Source organism: Marmota monax, unplaced genomic scaffold, assembly GCF_021218885.2.
Source record: "Marmota monax isolate L192 unplaced genomic scaffold, Marmota_monax_Labrador192_F-V1.1 WCK01_AAM20220418_F8-fsc00149, whole genome shotgun sequence".
Lineage (NCBI taxonomy): Eukaryota > Metazoa > Chordata > Mammalia > Rodentia > Sciuridae > Marmota > Marmota monax.
Window position 1 is genome coordinate 1,790,954 of NW_026693170.1, and position 22,438 is coordinate 1,813,391.

The 22,438-nt window shown below is 51.8% G+C and overlaps 2 protein-coding genes and 1 long non-coding RNA gene across 4 annotated transcripts in view; 2 read left to right on the forward strand and 1 right to left on the reverse strand.

Moving 5' to 3' along the window:
- Positions 1-9,003: 9,003 nt before the first annotated feature.
- Gpr4 (G protein-coupled receptor 4) lies at positions 9,004-17,589 on the forward strand. The gene is made up of 3 exons (XM_046455825.2): positions 9,004-9,085; positions 15,609-15,642; positions 15,847-17,589. The coding sequence occupies exon 3, from the start codon at positions 16,372-16,374 to the stop codon at positions 17,458-17,460; it is 1,089 nt and encodes a 362-aa protein (XP_046311781.1). The 5' UTR covers positions 9,004-9,085; positions 15,609-15,642; positions 15,847-16,371; the 3' UTR covers positions 17,461-17,589.
- A 2,582-nt stretch (positions 17,590-20,171) lies between these two features.
- Positions 20,172-21,997, reverse strand: LOC124100337 (uncharacterized). The gene is made up of 2 exons (XR_006854225.1): positions 21,833-21,997; positions 20,172-20,331 (listed from the first exon to the last, which is right to left on the reverse strand). It is a non-coding gene; the product is annotated as an uncharacterized LOC124100337 (long non-coding RNA).
- The window catches only part of Opa3 (outer mitochondrial membrane lipid metabolism regulator OPA3), a 53,538-nt gene continuing 52,681 nt past the window's right edge, over positions 21,582-22,438 (forward strand). The window contains exon 1 of one of the 2 annotated variants that reach the window (XM_046455864.2): positions 21,582-21,805. In XM_046455864.2, coding sequence (XP_046311820.1) covers positions 21,664-21,805 — 142 coding nt within the window. In that variant the 5' untranslated portion in view covers positions 21,582-21,663. The remainder of the gene's footprint in view (positions 21,806-22,438) is intronic. The other variant, XM_046455863.2, reaches the window with a different exon arrangement.

Consider the following 22,438-nt stretch of genomic DNA (forward strand, 5'->3'; position numbering starts at 1 on the left):
TGCAAAACCAGGCCACAGATAGGACCTGGCCCATGGTGGCACTTTGCCTACCTTTGCTTTAAATAGATGGAACCGTTCAGTGTGAACTCTTTGGGGTCCTCCTTCCTTTTTTGAGCAGTTTTCTTGAGCTTTTAGGGCCTCAGTTTCCCTGTTTTAGATGGGATTAAAAGTACTTGTGTTGGGCTGGGGTTGTGGCTCAGTGGTAGAGCGCTTGCCTCACCAGTGTGAGGCACTGGGTTCAATTCTCAGCACCACATATAAATAAATGAAGAAAATAAAGGTCCATCAACAACTAAAAAATATTTTTTTTTTATAAAAAGTACTTGTGTTAAGTAGTAGCTAGCAATGAGCAGTGAATGCCTCCCAAGGTCACAAGTGTTCTTTAAAATACTTTAGGGTCTTCTTCAAACTACTTCCAAAATAGACAAGAATGAGGAGGGTTATAGTTAGTTTGTAGGCGCACTAAAGTAACCTCCGACCAGGTACTGACCCCAGCGCCCACGTTAACAAGGGATCCACTTGTAGATGAAGCGCACCCCTCCCCGCCCTGGGATAGCCACCTTGACAGTTCTGAAGGCCACCAACCAAGGTCAAAAACTCCACCTCCGGAGGTGAAGGAGGAGTTAACACCTGATCAGCAAAGAGTACAGAAGGTGGTCCCCAGCTCTCCTGGTAAACATAAAACTAATAAATTTGGAGGCAGCGTTGTCTCCTAGGTCATTCTCTGCACAGAGATGGCCCACTCTCTTTGAGAGTGTTCTCTCTTGAGCCTCACTTTGCTTATACTTTACTTTCACCTCATTTTCTCTTTACTTTCACTTACAATAAAGTTCTCTTTGGGTGTCTTTCAGTTTTCTTTCCTCGGAACACAAGAACCCAGGTTTGGAGTTTCAGCGCATGCCTGTAATCCCAGACTGGGGAGGCTGAGGCAGGAGGATTACAAGTTCAAAGCCAGCCTCGGCCACTCAGGGAGGCCCTAAGCAACTTGGGGCCTTTGGTAAGTCCCTGTCTCAAAACAAAAAATAAAAAGGGCAAGGGAGGTGGCTCAGCGGTTAAACACCCCTGGGTTCAACCCCTGGTACCCCACCCCTCAATCTCCCAAAAAAGTACCTGCCTGATAAGGGGTCTGGGAAAGTTAAGTGACTTAAATACATGCATTTAGGACTTAAGTACATGCAGGGCGCATAAGAAGCACTCCAAAACTGTTAGCTCCCTTACGTCGCAGAGCGTGCACCAGCACTGCCTCAAGCCACACTACAGACATCAAAGCAAGCAGAAGTCGTTTTCCCACAGGGCGTGTGAATCGTCAGGAGGAATCTGATTGGCTCAGCTTTGATCATGTGGCCACCCTTGAACCAATCTCTGTGGCGTAGGCAATGGAGCCATATGATTGGTCAGGCCTGGGTCATGCGCTCACTGTTTTGAATGAGAGGGTTAGTACAACACCTGAAACCGACAGACACCACCTGAAACTCTTAAAGTGGGCAGAGAAATTCCCCCAAAGGAAAAAGGGTATAAAAACTTGTGAACAGGTGAGAGAGGTTACCAGCCATTATTTGTGTCACTTTGGGTTCAGACTCAATAATGCTTCTGGGCATTTGAAGATCCTTCTTCCCATTATCTATTGTTGCAGAACAAATCCCAGATTTAATAAAATAAAACGATCACTCGTGGCTCTGTTTAGCCATTCACCACCTACTGAAGGACTCGCGGGTGTCTCCAAGAAAGAGCCCATGATGATGTCATTCATATATGAAGGCCACCTGCCAGCAGAGTTCCTTTTAGCTGGAGGAAGTCAGTCTTTGGGCTTTTCAGGCCTTTAGCTGATTGGATGAGGTGGACCCACGTTATTGAGTGTAATCTGGTTCACTGGAAATCCAACTGATGCAAATGCTAATTTCATCCCCAATACACCCTCACAGAAGCAACCAGAATAATGTGGAGCCAAATGTCTGAGAACCACCACCCAGCCAAATGAACACCATGGAATTAACTATCATAAGTGGTCTCATGAGCTGGAGGGGTGATGCATGCCTGTAATCCCAGCGACTCAGGAGGCTGAGGCAGGAGGATCTTGAGTTCAAAGCCAGCCTCTGATACCTAGTGAGGCCTTGTCTCAAAGTAAAAATACAAAGGACTTGGGATGTGGCTCAGCAGTCTAGCACCCCTGGGTTCAATTCCTGATATGTATAAATAATAAATAGATAGATAGATAGATAAATATATAAATAAATGGTCTGGGGATGTAGCTCCTGGGTTCACTGCCCTGGGTTCAATCCTCAGTATTGCAAAGGAGGAAAAAGTGGTTTCATGAGGGGCTGGGGTGTAGACCAGTGTTAGAACACTTGTCTTGCATGTGAAGGCCCTGGGTTTCATTCCCACCCCTGGAGGAGGAGAAAATGCAAATGGTTTCACAGGGAGATTTAGCTGATAGCCATTGGAATCAACTGGTGCCATCAAGCAGTTGTCTAAGGAGCACCAGAGATCATTTCAGGGATGGTACAACCAGGCTTTTTTCCTAGTCTTTCTCTTTGAAACCGGGGGCCAAACAATTCTATTTTATAATGGCCTCCTTGGATTCCTCCAGAGATAAATCCTTGGAGGATATAGATAGGAGGGAACATTAGTGATTAAGGCTGCTGGTCTGGAATAATGATCGACCAGCACATTTAGCTTGCATTTTATTCCTTTCTGTGTGAGCCTCACCCAGTATAATAGCCACCTTTTGAGGAAATAGGAGTGATCCTAAGGTCCTTTATTTGTTTATTTATTTGTCATTTATTTTTTTGTGACAGGGTCTCACTATGTTGCCCAGGTCAGCCTTGAACTCTTGAGCTCAAGTGATCCTCCAGCCTCAGCCTCCCCAATAGCTGGGACCACAGGTGCACATAACCATGCCAGCTTAGATTGTTCATCTTTTTTTTTCTTTTTCTTTTTCTTTTTTTTTTTTTTTTTGTACTAGGGATTGAACTCAGGAGCTACACCCCCAGCCCTATTTTATGTTTCATTTAGAGACAGGGTCTCACTGAGTTGCTTACTGCCTAGCTTTTGCTGAGGCTGGCTTTGAACTTGCTATTCTCCTGTCTCAGCCTCCAGAGCTGCTGGGATTACAGGCGTGCACTACCGGCCCAGTTTAACTTGCCCATTTTTGAAGGACATTCCAAGGAGTCTAGATAACCCTTTTGTGAGTGTAACTCGGTGGTAGAGCTCTTGCCTAGCTTGCTGGAGGCCCTCGGTTCAATCCCCAGCACAAGGCAGGCCGGCCACTGGATTCCCTCTGTTTCCAAAGCATCCACTACTCCAAGAGCGCCCCCACTGTGTGTGTGTGTTTGCTCTCTGGCCTTCGGAGAGATTGACAAGCACTAGTAATTGCTAAATTTTGCCCTTTGGGTGAATTTACCTCAGGCAGAGAACTGTGCATGTGTGTGTGTGTGTGTGTGTGTGTGTGTGTGTGTGAGTGAGAGAGAGAGAGAGAGAGAGAGAGAGAGAGAGTTGGTTGGTGCTGATGTTGGAACCCAGGATCTCTGTCCCTGAGCTCCACCCCCAGCCCCTGATAACAGTATTTTAAAGGACATCTAAAATGGAGTGATAACATAACCTGGATGGTTATATCCACTTTCAGCTTTAAATTACGCTGTACCAACAGGCAGACACCTCTGAGAAATTTGAGTAAAGGAAAAAAAATGTTTTCCTCAACTGGAGGTAAGACAATCATGAGGGGCCCCTTCCGGAAGGGGTAGGGGACCGGCAGGATGCAGGGCATTGCACAGTGAATGGGAGCGGACCAGAGGAACCGCATGTCAGAGGAAGTCCACCAGCCGGCAGGAAGCTCTGGGTCCCTGAAAGTCAGGGGCAATGTCCCTACTGTGTGAGGAACTAGGAGGACAAGCAAGGGCCAGGAGCTTGCTAGGCGGAAGTTCCCGGGGTTTTGTGTTTTCTGCTCTGAGAAGGGGAACCCAGGGCCACTGGCTGGCTAAGCAGGTGAACCCACCCACCCTGCCCAAGCTTCCAGCTGCAGTTTGGTTTGGTTTGGTTTGGAGGGAGATGCTGGGGATTGAACTCAGGGGCACTCGACCACCGAGCCGCATCCTCAGCCCTATTTTGTATTTTATTTAGAGACAGGGTCTCACTGAGTGGCTTAGTGCCTGTTTTTGCTGAGGCTGGCTTTGAACTCGTGATCCTCCTGCCTCAGCCTCCTGAGCGCCTGGGATTATAGGCTTGCGGCACAACGCACAAGCTCCAGCTGCAGTTTTGCAGCTGCCCAGGACTAGGAGAATAATGAATCTTGGCCCCTGTGATTATTTACTATCTGGCATAGAAATAGCTCTATTTATTTATTTTGTTTAAATAAATTTTGACACTGGGGATGAAACCCAGGACCTGGTGCACGCCAAGCATGCACTCTACCTCTGAACCACACCCCTGGCCTATTTTATTATTTTAACAACTCATATGACAGTATTAATGTGAACCAGATGAATATCTGGTGTGACAGTGTCCAAAAAGGGTTTCCGTTGAGTTGTTCTCATTTTTTATGAGTAAGATAACTTAGTGATGGTATCTAATGACATCTTTTTCCTTTTTTATGTTGAGCCCCCCTAAGACATGAGCTTTTCTTCCTCCCCAATTCAGTAGTCCTACTTTGGAAGGAGGGGGTACTGGAGACTGAGCCCAGAGGTGTTTAGCCACTGAGCCACATCTCCAGACACTTCTGTTTTGAGAAAGGCCCTGGCCAAGTTGCTGAGGCTGGCCTCAAACTTGCAATCCTCCTGCCTCAGTCTCCCAAGTCTCAGGGATTACAGGCATTGGCCGCCATACCAGCCTGGCTAATTTTCACATTTGAAAGCACCAGTAGGGTTTGGATAATGAGAATGCTGCCCTCCCCAGTCTGTCTGGAATAGAGCCTGAGACTTTACATCTCCAAAAAGTTCCAAAACGATGCTGAGCTTGCAAGGAATTTCCCTGGAGAAGCTTTGTTCTAAAGAAAACATGATAAGGCAACAAACATGAAGGAATTTTCTGGATAAAACAACACGTAAGAGTTTTGAAGAATACTACAGACTTGAGTTTCCTTTCTGTGTCTCAACTGTAAGACAGTCTCTTGGGAGGGAAAGCCCAGGGTTTGCAGTGCAGAGTGACAATTCATGACGTTCACCTTTTCTTTTTCTTTTTTTTTGAAATACCTTTACTTTATTTTTATTTTAATGTGGTGCCAGGGAGCAAACCCAGTGCCTTATGTATGCTAGGCAAGTGCTCTACCACTGAGCCACAACCCCGGCCCTGAAGTCCACCTTTTCTTAAGGGAGAGAAAAATTATTGCAGGAGGAACCTACAAATCTTCTTTCTGTCTGTAAGGATTGCCTGTGTGTGTCCAGAAACATCTGCCCAAGAGGTACCACCTCTCTAAATGGTGATACCCTCCAGAGATGGCAGCACCCAGGTTCAAACATGAAACTCATCCCCAGTGTCAAAATTTATTTAAACAAAATAAATAAATAGAGCTATTTCTATGCCAGGTAGTAAATAATCACAGGGGCAAGATTCATTATTCTCCTAGTCCTGGGCAGCTGCAAAACTGCAGCTGGAGCTTGTGTGTTGTGCCACAAGCCTATAATCCCAGGCGCTCAGGAGGCTGAGGCAGGAGGATCGCGAGTTCAAATCAGGTCAAAGATCCTTGGCCATCGTTTCACTAATCAATTGCCTGTGAGTGGAGGGATTTGGGCTTTAACCATAGCTGGATGCAATGTTGCAGGCCTGTAATCCCAGCAACTCAGGAGGCTGAGGCAGGAGGATGGCAAGTTTGAGGCCAGTCGCAGCAATTTAGCGAGATCCTGTCTCAAAATCAAAAAGGACTGAGGATGTAGTTTAGTGGTTAAGTACTCTCGGGTTCAATCCCTAATACTGAAAAAAAAAATGTACGAGTATCTGCACCCCAGTATCTGGCATGCAGTAAATGCTTAATGAATAGACATGTTGACTACTGAATTCATTCCTTCGCTCAATCTGTTTAAGAGCGTTTTATTCTAGGCTGAGCTCTGAGCTGCTGAGTTGCTTAAGGCTTCGCTAAGTTGCTGAGGCTGAGTTTGAACTTGCAATCCTGCCTCAGCCTCCCGAGCTGCTGAGATTACAGGTGTGCGCCACCGCACCCGACTCCTCTAGGTTTTTGAAGCCAGTTTTCTGCCAATCTTGAGTCAAAACCTTCTTTCTTATCCTCCATTCATTTGCTCTTTTCCCCACCTTCCAAGTTCTTGGATGTGGCCCTGCACTATTCTAGCTGCCCTTTCCTTGGGGCTCTCTGTGCTCTCTCGCCCTCTCGTGGCCAGTCTTGAATCTGCATGAAAAAATATGCCTTGAAAATTCTACTGGATAAGTGCTACCCAGTGTGGAGCGCCTGGAATCCCAGCTAGAGAAGCTGAGGCAGGAGGATCGCAAGTTCGAGGGCAGCCTGAGCAATTTAGCAAGGCCCTGGCTCAAAATTCTCCATGACCCTCCCACCCTGCGCAAGGTCACTCTGGGCTTTTCTCTCTTTGCACTGGACCCTGGGAGACTGCCCTGTTTATACTTCACCCACAGCGTCCCTTGCCCTCTGCTTTCAGGTTGGATTCTGCAGATGAGAAGCAGGAAACTCAAGGGCGAGTGGAGAGAGACGGAGGCATCTATTTCCTGGGCACTCTCCCTGCGCCCTGCAGTAGCCACAGTCCTAGCGCCTCTCTAAATGCCAGCTATCCCTGGGGCCTAGTAAGCAGCCCCATCCTTGTCCCTGTGCCCTGAGGGTGGTGATGGCTTGGCTCTCACAGTGGTTGGGCCACCCAGTGGGTTCCTTTGTGGGTTCCTCCACCTCATCCATCCCTGTAAAAATTGTCCCTCTACAATTGCTCCCAGTGAAATTCTTTGATGGGCTCTTCCCTGCCGGGATCCAGACTGAATCACAGCATAAATTTAGGATGAGCCCAGGATAGAAGCGGACCCTAAGCCCACCAATAAGCACTCAGAATGGCTCTTTAGAAGGAACTTGGGATGACCAACTGGCTGCCAAGAGGGTTCTGGGAGGCAAGACACTTCCCTTGGAGCTGTCCTTAACTGTCCCCAATCTGTAGATTTCTCATGTCCTTGGTTAAGCTTCTTGTTTTCTGTCTGCCTCAAGATTCCTGAAAGAGAATAATGTGGTTCAGAGAGGTTAAGTCACTAGTCTAATGTTACACAGCAAATGATTATAATACTAACTCCCTTTTGTTTGTTTTCATCTGTGACTCATTTATGTGATGGTCTAGAATAGGCAAAACTAATCTCTGGCTTAAAAAAAATAGTTGCCTCTGGCTGAAGTAGAATATGTTGCCTAAAAAGGACCATGAAACACTGTTCTGGGGTCATGGAAGCATCTTGTCTTGATTTGGATGTGTAGTTTACATGGGTATATTTATTTGTCAGGACTCGTTGTGTTCTTCCTGTAAGATCTGGGTATTTTTACTTCAATTGAAAATTAGGGGCCTCCTGGGCGCAGTGGCACATGCCTATAATCACAGCTAGTTGGGAAACTGAGGCAGGAGGATTGCAATTTTGAGGGCAACCTGGGCAACTCAGTGAGACCCTCTCTGAAAACAAAAGTAAAAAGGGCTGAGATGTGGTTCAGTGGGAGAGGGTCCCGGGTTCAATCCTTTATACTCTAAATACAGGCTGAGAGTGGGGGTCAGTGTTAATAGACACCCCCCAGCACCTCTGAGGCTGTTTGATCCCAGCACCGGTGGAGTCTAGCTTCTGGCTGCTTTACAAGCATTTGTTTTTTATTTTATTTTATTTTTTAAGAGAGAGAGAGAGTTTTTTGCAACATCTTTGTTTTTTGTATGTGGTGCTGAGGATCGAACCCCGGGCGTGCACACGCATGCCAGGCGAGCGCGCTACCGCTTGAGTCACATCCCAGCCCAGCATTTGTTTTTTAAATATTTTATTAGTTATAGATGGACACAATGCCTTTATTTTATTTGTTTATTTTTTTATGTGGTGCTGGGCCACAACCCCAGCCCCACAACCATATATATATTTATTTATTTTGTTTTTTTGGTGGTGCTGGGGATTGAACCCAGGGCCTCGTGCATGTGAGGCAAGCTCTCTACCAACTGAGCTATAGCCCCAGCTCCTCACAACCAATTTTTGAAGGACATGATGAGGGTAATGATAAAGATAATGATAATGATGGGAATGATGACGGTAAGCAAATGTGGGCTGGTTTTTATTTCGTTTGTTCTCTTGAGCATTTACCATTAGAAACGATGTGTATTTCACACTATGGAGAGCCAAGCATGAATGACTCTCCCCCTAGTGGGGAGGCAGATCGTTAGAAAAAACATGGCAGTCATAGCATGTTAGCTGGTGACAGGTCCTGGGGGTGGCGGGTAGTAAAGCAGAGACAGAGATGGAGAGCGTTGGGCAGCAGAGGGGCATTGACTGGGCCAGACGACATCCCCTGAAGAGAAGGGCCCAGAGGACACAGGCCTGAGGAGGTCGCTAGCCTAAAGTCTGGCTAGGGGGCTGGTTGGAACCGTGAGCTGCACGGGCTCCTTCCAGGAGTGGCCCTGACCTTGGAGGTGGGAACCTGACAGGCCTCTGTCGCTCTCTTGGTGATGGGGGTGGGGGGCGCATCCAGGTGGTTAATGACTTACTTAGGCCTGGGGGTCTCTAAGGCAGGAAATGACTCAGCCCAGGTCAAGGGCAGAGCTCCTGTCCCCCTGAGGGTTTAATAAAGTTGCAGGTGTGTGTGTTTGGAGAGAGGGTGACCAAAGGGTTAATAAGGTGTGGGGGCTCCGGCTGGGGACCTTGAGCGATGGGGGTGTCCAGCGGCGGGTGTGGCTTCTCGGGACTGGAAGCCTTTAATGGGGTGACGATCGGTGTAAGGGGGTGCGGCAGAGGAGGGGTTAACGGGGGGCGGACCTGGCGGGGCGGGGCCTGGGCCGGCGGCTGGGGCCGGAGACCCGGGGAGTCGCCGCCGTCCTGCCCCGCGGGGGCGCCCGCTGGGTCCCCGCGCCGCCGTGGAGCGGGAGCCGAGCGCAGCGAGAGGCGCCGCCGGCCGCCCCGTCCAGCCGCCGCGCAGGTAGGTGCAGGTCCCGGCGCAGCCCAGCTCCTGGCTCCCGGCCCCTCGGGGGGCTCCCGCGCCGTCCCGGACCGCCCCTCTCGGGTGCCGGCTGTCCCCGAGCTCCGCCGCTGGCTGCCTCCGGGTCGGTCCCCATCGCCCGCGGGTGTCTGACGTCTCTGCGGCGCTGGTCCCCGGCCTCTGTGTGACTCGCCCTCTGTGTCTCCGCGTCTCTGTGCCCATTCTTTCTCCCTGCCTCTCTCTCCACCTCCTGTCCCTCTGTGCCTCTGAGACCCTTCCCCGTCTCTGTGGCCTCTGTCGCCCTGCCTCTTGCGAAGCGCTCCATCTAGGTGGGTCTCTCTGCCTCCGTCTCCATCTCTCTCGGGATCTGAACACCTCCTGCCCTTCGCGTCCGCCTCTGTGGCCTCCTCTCCATCGCTGGGGTTCCTCTCTACCTTGCACCCCGTTTGTGGCATCTTGGGTCCCGTGGTCATCTCCATCCAAATCCTAAGGCATCCTGGAACTTTCTAGGGAGTGGCTTGGGACTGAGGTAGGGGGCAGTGGAATTATGACCTGGGACAAATGGACTCCAAGTGACACTGTAACCCCATTCCCCCTTCACAGTCGCCCCACTGCTCCTGAGCTCCCACCCACCCCACCCTCTGATTTCAGGAATTCCTGGCTGAGGGGTGGACTTCCTCTCCCACTTCCTCCCTTCCAGGATTTGGCTGGGCAGCTCTTAACTCCTTCCTGCCTCTGCCTCATTCCCCTTCCCCTTAAATGGGACCCCCCCACCCAAAACCAGGCTGAAGGGCTGCTCTAGAAAGCGAAGTGTGATGGTCTGTGTGTGTGTGCAGCCACCTGCCGGCATGCTCCGGCTACATGTGCATTGGGGAATTTGGGGGCACATATGGAGAAGATGAGGGCCACCTCTAGGACCCCCTGAAGGACCCCACCTGCCCCACTCCACTAGAACCCACCAACAGAGATCCCACCATCTTTGTCTCTGAATGAACTTGACTTCATATTTGGGGTGAAGATGGGAAGATTTTCCTTTTGGGGAGGGGATCCCAGTAGAAAAGGGTGAGAGAGATGGAGGGGGTGGGACTCTCAGGACTCTAGGAATCACGTTATTAAGAAGACTTGAATGTGAACGACTTTCAATGGAAGGACCCAGGACATTGGAGGGGAAGAGGAGGGATTTGAGATCCTCAAGTCAAAGCTCTCAGCATATTCCCATCCATCCGTCCAAGCAGATGAATCTTGAAATCTTAGCCGTTTGCAGTGTTCACAGCTGAGGACTCTAAAGGACCCTCAGAGCCATCTAGGCCAAGCCCCCCATTTTATAGATGAGGAAACTGAGGCCCAAGAGCAGACATCCCCTTAGTGTGTCAGTACCAGGCTGGGGACTCTTGTTTAACTGAAGCCTAAATCTGGAGATCTGGCTTTCTTTGCCCAAAATCCAGAGAATTGGCTTCTTTTACTGTCACTAAGTCAGATTAATTTGGGGAAGAAGGTCTTGGCAGTAAGAAGGGAGGGGTGTCAGGGTGAGCATGAACAGCCACAGTCCAGAAGGGAGGGTTTCAGGAGCAGAGAAAAGAAAATATTTCCATATTTCCAACACCATGCTGGCAGGGACGGAGAGGGGCCGGCAGCAGCTTGGGTTTCAGAGAAGGAGGGAAAGAGAGGAAGAGAGGTGGGGGAGTGGGGATCGACTCGTCTGTCCTGACCCTCCCCACGAAGCCCACTGTGCCCATGGGACAGGGCCTATAATTTGGTTTGTGTCTAGACAAATAATAACTCAGCTGGAGCAAGCTGGGAGGGACAGGGGAGCCCGCTGAGCGAGGGTAGGGAGGCAGCCGGCTTCGTGTTCCTGGGGGTGAGAATTTGGGGGCAGGCGGAGGTGGCCAGCATGGCCCTGGCCTCTGGGAATGAGTATCTCAGACTCCCGCAGTCTTGCCTTCAGGCTGCTGGAAGGTTAAAAAACGGAACAGATCAGGGGGAAAAAGAGGAAGTGGGGCTCACCTATTTAGAGTATGTTCCCATTTCTGTAAAAAATAAAAGGGAAATGCGTATTCATGTTTGCTGGGCAAAGATAAAAATCACCGAGGTTTTAATAATAGATTATGAAAGTCATAGAATGTTTTTTTAAAAAATCATAGAGCGTTCTAACAATAGAACTTTAGAATCTTGGAATGCGAGTGTCCTGGAATATTGGAAACTTAGAAGGGCGCGCTCACAAAGCCGCCGTAATAATAATAATCGCATAGGGAGCGCGAAGGCTCTAGAATGTTATAATAGAACTAAGCCGTGAACAGGCTGAAGATAGAACCTGAGGATCTGAGAACCGCTGGAGTCTAGAACATCAGAGGGGGACATCTGAGCATTCCAGTACCCCTGCTGGGTGCGGAGGGTACAGGGGAGGATAGAGGCTGCCCCCCCAGGTAGAAATGGGGAAACTGAGGCCCAGCAGGGAGGTTGGGGTGGCCCGACTGTCCCCTGGTTTCCGCCAACCGGCCGCCAGGGCACCAGGTGGGGAGCGAGGCTCAGTGATCACATTTCGTCCCTAATGAGCAGACCGGAGCTGGCCAGTCCCCTGGGGCTGCTGGGGGAGGGGGGTAAGCAGGAGCCCAGAGAGGAGGCAAAGCGGGAGCCGGCTGGTGGCGCGGTTTGGGGGACAAGGCTGGTGAGTGTTGGGGGTGTGTGGGGGGCCGCATCACTTCTTCCTCTTGTCCTCTCCACTCTCCAAGTCCTTGAGCTTCCTGGATGTGGGGTGGCTGACCAGCCCAGGGAGTTATTTGGCCTGAGCAGCTGGTGGGAGGGAGCAAATCCTTCTCCCCTGTTCCCCAGTATCACCCCACACGAGTTTCTCTCTCTTGCTCTTCTGTAAGGAGAGAGTGCGGACCCAAGTGGGGGTGGGGGTTGTGGGAAGCTTCCTGTGGGCTTGAGATTGGGGGTTTACCTTCCCAACAAAGCCTGAATAGGGGAGGTGACATAGATTTCAGGCTCTTGACCCCGGAACTGAGCAGATGAGGAAGGGCCACTCGAGATACTGCAGGTCACTTGCTTTTTTTGAGGTGAGAAGATCCATATTTTCCAGAAGATTCTCAAAGGGGTCAGAGATGTCTTGCCCCCAAAATGTGAAAAATGACAGAAATGCAGAAAGTAAGGAAAGAAAGCCATTTAGGAAGGGAAGTGCTTAACCGGCTCGTTTCCTTGGGCCTCAGTTTCCCCCTCTGTCTCAGAAAGAGGTCAGAAATAGCTGTGCACCCTGGTTGTCACATACGGGCCTGTGGCATTGTGGAATTCTAAGAGTCTGACATTCTTTGCTGACTTTGGGGGGTTTCATGGTGGACAGATGTTGGGTGGAGGAGGACAGAGGGTTGATTTGGAACGTCCTCCCTCTGCCCAGCACCCCAAGACGTAGGTGGGCTGGGGAAGGAGAGGGGTGGGCAAGACTGGCTCTCTTGGAGGAAATTAGCAATGGGAAATGTATTTCCTCTGACTGCCGGAAATGTCTCCGGTCTGTCTCAGCAGAGCCCTGGGGTCTAGGGAGGGTGGGGCAGGGGGCTTCCCGCTCTAGTGGGTATCCCCTGCCATTACCAACTGCCTCATGCCTGTCTCTGGTCTCCAATGACTGTGGAGTAAAAATTGTTCATACGCTGCACGCTGCAGTGGCTGGCCAGTCTCCACTCAAAAACTGTGCCCCCTTTTGCAAAAGGACACACTGAGGCTCCTGAAGGAAAAGTAATTCCAATATGTCACAGGAGGAAGGAGGGAGAAATCAGGGGCAAACAGAGGGGCGACCCTGGGGTAGAGAGAGGGAGGGAAAGGGAATGGAGGAATGACAGTATTTTGAATGACTTGGTCTGGGTGGGAGGCTTCAAGAGGAGAGAGGGACTGGGTTGTACTGGTCTAGTCAGGAACAACCCCTGTCCCTGCCCATTGCCACAGGACTTAGAAGTCTCTGTCATGAGTCTAGGGTGGGGACAGCAGCTACTAGAGGACCCCACAGGGGGCAGGAGTTACTGAGCAGGGCTTAGCACTGACCTTTCCAAGTCAATTAGGAAGCCATAGATCCTGCCTTTTCCTTCCTCCCTCCCCGGAGCCCCCACAGGGACTCCTCTGAGCCTGGGGTGCAGCCTTACAGGGGAGGATAGGGAGGTGTAGTGGGGGATGGGTCGGCCAGCACCGGGGTCCTCCTTAGGGCCTCTGAGTGTCTGGAATGGCTTCTGTGAGTACTTATTGAGCACCTACTGTATGCTGGGCCTGTCCTGGGTCCTGGCCATAGGGAGTCAATAAGACCCACAAGGTCCCCGCCCTCCTGGAAGGCCCATCCTAGACAGATGGACAGAAGCAAACAGACCAGCAGCGGGAGATGTCAGGAGAGGGTCCTGGGGTGGTGGGGACAAGGTGGAGAGGGATGCCCTCAGAGCGTGGAAAGATGGGGGAGGTAGCTGGAGGAAGCACCAGCCAGAGGGAGGGGAGAGTAAGAAGAAAGGGTCTGAAGCTGGGAGGAGGGTCACAGAGGAAGTGGTACTGGAGGAGGGGACAAGGTGGGCTGGGCAGAACGTTGTCATCAGGGCCAGGAGTTTGGATCTTACTGCAGGTCCATTTGGAAGGCACCGGAGGGTTTCAAGCAGGAAAGTAGCAAGCGCTGGTTTCCACGTTACAAGGTCTTTCTGGCTGCCAGGTGAGAGGTGAGCCAGGCGGAATGGCAGTCAGAAAGCAGGTGGCGCAGGGCTGGCATTCAGGAATGCGCATCAGGGTGGTCCATCTGTTCCTCTCTCTGGGCCTCAGTTTCCTCCTCTGTCCAGTGCACTCAATCAGTGTTTGTTTGTTGGTTGGTTGGTACCAGGGATTGAACCCCAAGGTGCTTAGCCACTGAGCCACATCCCCAGCCTTTTTCCTAATATTTTATTTAGAGATGGGGTCTCGCTGAGTTGCTCAGGATCTCTTGGAGTAGCTGAGGCTGGCTTTGAACTTACATCCTCTGGCCTCAGCCTCCAGAGCTGCTGGGATTACAGATGTGTGCTACCACAGCTGGCTAACCAGAGGTTTTCTTTTCTTTTCTTTTTGGTACCGGGGATTGAACTCAGGTGCACTCAACCACTGAGCTATACCCCCAGCCCTACTTTGTATTTTATCTAGAGACAGACAGGGTTCCACTGAGTTGCTCAGTGCCTTGCTTTTTGCTGAGGCTGGCTTTGAACTTGCGATCCTCCTGCCTCAGCTTCCCAAACTGCTGGGATTACAGGTGGTGCCATCGCACCCAGCCTAACCAGTGGTTTTCAAAGTGTGACCTGGGGATTCTTCAGAGGTGGCCTCTTGCATCCACCTCATTTCACCCAGAACACGGGCGCTTTCTTCTTTGTTGTCTTAGATTTCACTTACAATTAGGATCTTTTTTTCCCCTTCACATTCAAAAAAATGAAACATGCAGACCTAGACCCTTCAAAGGAATGGCTTTCAAAGTGCCTGTGACTCAGGATATCTCTGTCCTTCTCTCTGGGGCTGACGATGGTGGGGACATGGTCCTTGACTGTCTTTTGCCTTGAATTGTGGGTCATCTCAGAACCAAGGAGATGGTGGGCCTGTTTCTCCCTTGAGAAGGTGGGAGAAGAGACAGTGAGGAACATGCTCCCTGGGAGACAGTGGCTGGCCAGCCTCCACTCAGGACTTCCCCTTGCTCCCTCACCCTGACTTTGATCAAGTCCAGAGGAGGCTCTGTCCTTCCCTCAGCCCTCTGCTACGGTTCCCAGTCCCTTTTCTATCCAGTTATTCTGGAAACGGAACAAATTGGAAAAACTGGTCAAAGGGCTGAGAGCAGAGACCCCCCATCAGGACCCTGGACAGGTCTCCAAATGACTCAGTGCCTCAGTTTGCCAAAAAGGGAGAATAACCTACTCTCCTTCTGCCCTTCGGCAATTCTTCAAAATTTAAATGAAATAATGATAGAAGGGCTTGGATCAGGGCCTGCCATGTGGCTGTTCTTACACCATTACCATCATTATCAAGAATGGGGTACCCTTCCTGGATCTCAGCACCAAAAAATGGGGTGCCCTGACACTGTATCCATAAATGTTTACTTATTAGGTGTCAATTAAAAGTAAAATAAAACTTAAAAAAAATAGAACAAGGCTCCTTGGTTAGGGCTAGGAGGCTGGTCCCAGGCCCAGTTCCATGACTGCTTTGCTGTGCAACCTTCAGTAACTGACCATCCTCTCTGGACCCCTTCTTTTACCTATGAAGGGATAGGGTTGGACTAGTTTGGTGTTTCCTGGAGTATAATATGATACATGTGCCTAATTTTTGGCATCTTGGAGAAAGTTCTAAGATCTGAGTTGGTCTTTATTTGAGTATCTGTTTTGGGGGGGATATCTGGCTCCTCAAAACAGTGTTCTCAGTGATCTGTTGCTTAGGATGGGATTCAGGCAGACGCTGTCCAGGGTCTGCCTTCTGTCATGTGCAGGAGTTGGGGAGGGGGATGGGAGAAGTGGGTGCCATGTCCACGCTGCCTCATCACTGTCCTCTCTCCCCACAGGCCCTACAATGTCAACTCTGCCTGGAGTCGTGAGGTAGGGCCACTTCATCCCAAACCCTCCCACCCTGCAGGCCCAAGCTGGAGTCCCTCCTCTGCCCCCTGACCCTCCTCTGATCAGCCCCTCCTCACCTCCTTCCTGTTCCTAGCAGCCCTTCCCAGTCCTGGCCTCCCTACTTGCCCACTCCTACAGGACCCTCTACTTCTTGGTGACCATAGTGATTTCCTTATTTCCTGCCAGGATCCCGGGAGATGACAGCACTCCTGCCGGCACTGCCTCATCTTTTCAATTCTCCTGCCATCTCAACGCTGTCCCATATATTTCCTGTGCTTTCTAGAACATTTCATTCCACCAGTACTTCCACGTGGCTACACTTAACTTCCTAGGTCCTCTATAAGCATCACCCTCTTACCCCCACCGGTGGATGCCTTCATCTCCTCCACGACCTCTTCCCCCACCCGGTTGTCCCTTAGCCCAGACTTCCTTATTTATGCCCTGCTTGGTTCTACCAACACCCCACTGATAGACCTCTATTGATCCCACCATTCCCAGATCTTCCTTTCGCAGTAGTTCCTCCTCCCTCCTCTCAAGCTTTCTCCTTCCCTGCCAAGCCTGCCTCAAGGTCCTCTCTTCTGGGTGACAGCCTCCCACCATGTTCCCCTGAGCCTCCAAGGAGGGGCTCAGGGGGCCCGATGGCCTCCCGCCCCCCGTGGCCCGGAAGCCCCGTGGGCCAGGGGAAGCGCCTCGGGAGCCCTGGTGCCGAGGATGGGCAACCGCACGTGGGAGGGCTGCCACGTGGACTCGCGAGTGGACCACCTCTTCCCGCCCTCCCTCTATATCTTCGTCATCGGCGTGGGGCTGCCCACCAACTGCCTGGCCCTGTGGGCCGCCTACCGCCAGGTGCGGCAGCGCAACGAGCTGGGCGTCTACCTGATGAACCTCAGCATCGCCGACCTGCTGTACATCTGCACGCTGCCGCTGTGGGTGGACTACTTCCTGCACCACGACAACTGGATCCACGGCCCCGGCTCCTGCAAGCTCTTCGGCTTCGTCTTCTACACCAACATCTACATCAGCATCGCCTTCCTCTGCTGCATCTCGGTGGACCGCTACCTGGCCGTCGCCCACCCGCTGAGGTTCGCGCGGCTGCGGCGCGTCAAGACGGCCGTGGCCGTGAGCTCGGTGGTCTGGGCCACGGAGCTGGGCGCCAACTCGGCGCCCCTGTTCCACGATGAGCTCTTCCGAGACCGCTACAACCACACCTTCTGCTTCGAGAAGTTCCCCATGGAGGGCTGGGTGGCCTGGATGAACCTCTACCGGGTCTTCGTGGGCTTCCTCTTCCCCTGGGCGCTCATGCTGCTGTCCTACCGGGGCATCCTGCGGGCGGTGAGGGGCAGCGTGTCCACCGAGCGCCAGGAGAAGGCCAAGATCAAGCGCCTGGCCCTCAGCCTCATCGCCATCGTGCTGGTCTGCTTCGCGCCCTACCACGTGCTCCTGCTGTCCCGCAGCGCCGTCTACCTGGGCCGCCCCTGGGACTGTGGCTTCGAGGAGCGCGTGTTCTCTGCCTACCACAGCTCGCTGGCCTTCACCAGCCTCAACTGTGTGGCCGACCCCATCCTCTACTGCCTCGTCAACGAGGGAGCCCGCAGCGATGTGGCCAAGGCCCTGCACAACCTGCTGCGCTTCCTGGCCAGTGACAAGCCCCAGGAGATGGCCAATGCCTCTCTCACCCTGGAAACCCCACTCACCTCCAAGAGGAGCAGCGTGGCCAAAGCCATGGCGGCCACCTGGGCAGCAGTTCCGCCCTCCCAGGGGGACCAGGTGCAGCTGAAGGTGCTGCTGCCCGCACAGTGAACCTGCCTGGGCAGAGCCCCATCCTCCCATCTTTTCCCAAACCCCTTATCCCCTAGTTCTGGTGTATGCAAATTGTATGTAAATAAGGCTGTGTTAATATTCATAAAATACAGGAAAATAGGAAAAGAATGGAGTCTGTGTGTCCCTGGTCAACCATCCTCCCACTCTGTGACCCCCTAACAATTCCAGTTAACTGTCCCCAGCCCTGTGCTGTGCAGTCTGGTGAACAGCAGTGACCCTTGTCCCATGGGCTCTCAGACCCTGCCACCGGGGTCTTGGAGGCCTTCCTGGAGAAGGGGATGGGTAAATTAAGTCAAATATTTGGTTTTCAAAAGGTGAAGACAAAAAGGAGAAAATTAGGATTATTTACAGCATGGAAGTAAAAATCTGTGACTCAAGGGGAAGATGGAGAAATTTACTGACTATGTAGTCATCACCTTTGCTCTTGTGACACTTCCTGCCCCCGGGTCACATCTGGGAGACAGTGATAGAGCAATTCTGAGATTCTAGATAAAAAGCATTCTCCAAGTCAGGACTGAAGAAGAGGAATGTCAGAAACCAAGTGACAGGCAATCAGGGCAGACTGCCTGGAGGCAGTGTGAGCAGCACAGGCTTGGGCAGGAGGCTCCACAGGAGAAAGAGTACATTCATTCATTCGTTCCACAGAGATCTATACCTGGCCCTGGGCCGAGTTGGGCTAGGGACGCAGCAATAGGAAAGCCCTGGCTCTGCCTGTCCTCACTGGGCTCAGAATAAACAAGTACAAAAATGAATACAAGCCAGGCACAGCGGCATGTTTGTAGTCCTAACTACTTGGGAGGCTGGGGCAGGAGGCTCACTGGGCCCAGAAGTTGGAGAACAGCCTCGACAACACACAAATCCCCATCTCACTGGGTGTGGTGGCACACACCTGTAATCCCATCTGGGGCTGTGGCAGGAGGATTGTAAATTCAAAGCCAGCTTCAGCAAAGGCCAGGGACTACGCAACTCAGTAAGCCCTGTCTCTAAATAAAATACAAAATAGGGCTGGAGACATGGCTCAGTGTTTGAGTGCCCTGAGTTGAATCCCTAGTACCAAAAAACAAAACAAAACAAAACAACCCATTGAAAAACACCACTACTACTAATGAAAATAAAAATCAGCTGAGCGTGGTGGTGCAGGCCTGCAATCCCAGCTACTCTGGGGGTGGAGGCAGGAAGATCTAAAGTCCTAGGTCAGACTGGGCAATTTAGCCGGACCCTGTCTCAAAATAACATTAAGGGGGGCGGGGTAGGGGTGTAGCTCAGTGTAGAGGCTTGCCTCGGATGCACAAGGCTCTGGATTTGCTCTGCATACTGGGGGAAAAAAAAAGTATGGAATTGCTAAGTGGAAAGGTGAAGAATCAAGCCAGTTGAAGGGATAGAGTGACTGGGGTCTGATCTAAACTGGGGGCAGAGGAGGGCTCACTGAGGAGGCTTATTAGCAAAGACCTGAAGGAAGTGAGACCATCAACCCTGTGGGAAGAACATTCCAGACAGAAGGAAGAGCAAGCCCTGGGCTAAGAGCATCTGGATTCTAAGGGACCATAGCTATAGCAGTGTGGCTGCCGAGGGAGGCAGGGCAAAAGGAGTGGGAGATGAGACTGGAGGGGCACAGGCAGTGCATGCCGGGCCAGTAAGTCTCCGCAAGGCCTCTGTCTTTTACTCATGGGGGCCATGAGGGGCTCTCAGCAGAGAACTAGTGTGACTTAAGTCAGGATCCTGCCGGCTGCTGCATGGAGCATAGAATATGAGGTGGAGGTGAAGGCAGGAGCCAGGAGCCCAGGGAGGTGACTGCAGACTGGAGGTAGGAGACCTCAGTGCTGGCAGGGAGGGAGGGGGGTGGGCTGAACAAGGAGCAGTGGTCACCTTTAGGATTTATTTTGAAGGAGTACTTGGATGGAGGAGGCGCAGAGGCCTGTGGGGTTATGTAATATGAGCCACTCACCCATTCCGGGAAGGGTGTCCCAGAGACCTGAGTGGAAAGGGCCTCTGGGAATGATCCAAGGCCCCAGTCCAAGGCAGTCAGTGGGGAGGCTGGGCCAGGGGTCCAAGGTCTTGTGGATGGTGAGTCAATGCTGGGGCCACCCTGGATTCCCTCTCCTCCACATCTGTGCATCTGTTCCCACGCCCCAGCGTGGCCAAAGCTGCCTGCCAGGACTGATGGTGTCCCTCTTCCTCTCCTGGCCTCAGGGGTCACTAGGAATGACTGTTATTCTATAACCAGGCTGGAGAGAAGGAGGAAGCAATGGCTTTGATAGGCTTGGTCCCTCCCAAGAGATCTCTCTCCCTCCCCCCTCCCAAAGGGTATGTAAACAGGCTGCTGAGATGGAAGAGTCCCCTACACACACACCCTTGCCCCAGAAGTTCCAGAAGAGGTTCCTGGAAACCCTTTGAGGAGAAAGAGAGGAATGGAGGGGAAGGAACCTAATGAGGAAATGTGGAGGGGGCTGAGGTGGAGTGGGGACGAGCAGAGTCCAGAGGGGAAGGAGTTGGGTTTTGGTGTTGGGGGTATCATGAGGGAGGGCTTTCTACCTGTCACATCACCATGAAGCTGCTGGTATAGAGCAGTCAGGGCTGGGAACTTCTTCAACACACTTCCCTAGGAGAATCTGGTGGAAGCCTCAGTACCCTCCTCTCACCAAATGCTCATTCATTCCCATTCATTCAAGAAAATGTTTTTGAGCACCTACTATGTGCCAGAAACTGTATTAACAGCTAAGAAACAGTGGATTATATATCAAAAAGTCACAAACAAGTTTGGTTTCCAAACCCATCACGGGGGTCCTTGGGCTCCATGAGATCAGAAGTTGGTCTGGAATTCTTTCCATCCTCTGTCCTCGGTTGGCCAGTCTGTAAAATAGGAAGAGGGCTGGTCCCAAGTGGATGATGGGCTTTAAATAGGCCTCGGCTCCCTCAGTTTGGTCCAGAGGGATGCTGGCATGGGTTGTTTTTATGGAGTCCACATACTTAATTTAGGGTACCTGGGTTCACACAGTGCCTCCATTACAAATGAAGGAACGCAGGTCTCTTGGAGGCAGGAACTTGATAGCACGCTCAGAGAGTCAGAGGATGCTGGGGAAAACTGGAGGGGCCCTGACCATCCTGAATGGTTTCCTTCACCCCGTCCTTCTGCCTCCCCTGCAATCACTCAACCACCCACCAGCACTCCACCACCCAGCCATGTCTTTCAACCCCTTCCTGATCTTGTTTATATGATTTTGCTCCCTGCCGGATAAGGGAGGACAGTCTGGGACATGTCCTTAAACTCCTTCCTGAGCCATCTCCCTGGGGACCCTCACCCCCCAAAAGAGGAAGTGGGGCAGCTTGAGAAAGGGTTTTATTAGCCAAGATGCCGCCATCAACTCTGCAGAGGGTGAGAAATCTTGCCATCAACTCTGCAGAGGGTGAGAAATCTTGCGCGCCACCCCCTGCCTCTCTCTGGGCCTCAGACTGTCAGTTGCTGGGGAAGGGACAGTAGCCAGCGGCTTCTGGGTGTGGAATGCCCCTCGGGCTGGAGTCAGCGATATTAATGCTCATACCCCTAGAGCAATAAGGGCTGCTTACTGAGTGCTTTCTATGTCACTGGCACCATTCCATGCACTTAATGGGATTCACTACTATGTTTTATATTCAAGATTCGCATAGAAGCCTCACAACAATCCAATTAGGCAAGTGCTATTGGGTCCCATTAAGTAAACAGGAACAATGATGTCCAGAAAGGTTGTCACTCCTTCATTATCACACAGCAAATAAATGCAGTTTTCCTCTCTGTATTCCCAAGGAGGGCTCTAACTTGTGCAAGACGGTGTAATTGGGGCTCATTAGACCTAATTAGGGCTAATTAAGAGCCTTCTTTGGGCGTGAAAGGTTCCTCAGTACGTGACATCACTCAAGAGCGCAGTGACATCACGCCACGCGGGACTCCATCCACGCTCCCGCCAGGAGCCGTTTAACGGCAACACCACAGTCGCCTCATTTCCGCCCTAATTTGCATATGCAACGAACAGACGTCGAGGCGCCAGCGTCGACGCGGTGGCGTCACGGAGCGCCCCTGCAGTTATCCCCGAGCGTGCGTACGCACGCACGCAAGCACGCACGGCCGAGAGGGCGGGGGAGGAGTGGAGAGGTCGGAGGCGCCCCGCCCAATCGGCAGGATTGCGCGTGCCCAGTGCGACCGCCAAGATGGTGGTAGGCGCGTTCCCCATGGCGAAGCTGCTATACCTGGGCATCCGGCAGGTCAGCAAACCGCTTGCCAACCGCATTAAAGAGGCTGCCCGCCGAAGCGAGTTCTTCAAGACCTATATCTGCCTTCCGCCGGCTCAGCGTGAGTCTAACCCCTTGTCCCTCCTACCTTTCCATTCTCCGACCCCTCTCAGGTGGTTGCTCAGGGGATGGACTTCTCTCCATGACCAGTCACAGCCCGAACCGGCAAAGTCCTACAGCCAATAGGGAGGGCTCCTGGAAGAGGGACCTGGTGGTAACCCAATGGTGAGGACGGGCTTGGAGTAAGAGGTGGGAAGGGGCGTCACCGCGCGAGATTAGAATATCAGCCAATAGAGGAAGAAGCTGTGGAGACTGACGTCAAGGCCAGCCAATAGTGTGGGGAATGGGAGCAATTTGGGCGGGGCTTTCCACGACGGCGAGGAGCTAGGGGCGGGTATAAGGGGTAACCAGTGTCGGGTCCTTTGCCTAGCCATCCTTCGGTGACTTTGCTCTCAAAGCTTCAACCCTTGCCTTAATTTCCCTTCTGCCCCGGAAGTGGGAGATACTTACATATCATTCACTTAGAATATCGGCGTGCTGTGTAGTGTTACTTCGTAGAATAGACCTAATTAAAGGCGTGGTGGTGGTGGTGGGTTAAAATCTTCAGTTTGAGGATTTGACTTGAATATGGCGAAGGGGAATTTAAATCAGAGTGGACACTCATCTGTGTATTCATTAATTCTCTGATGCACCG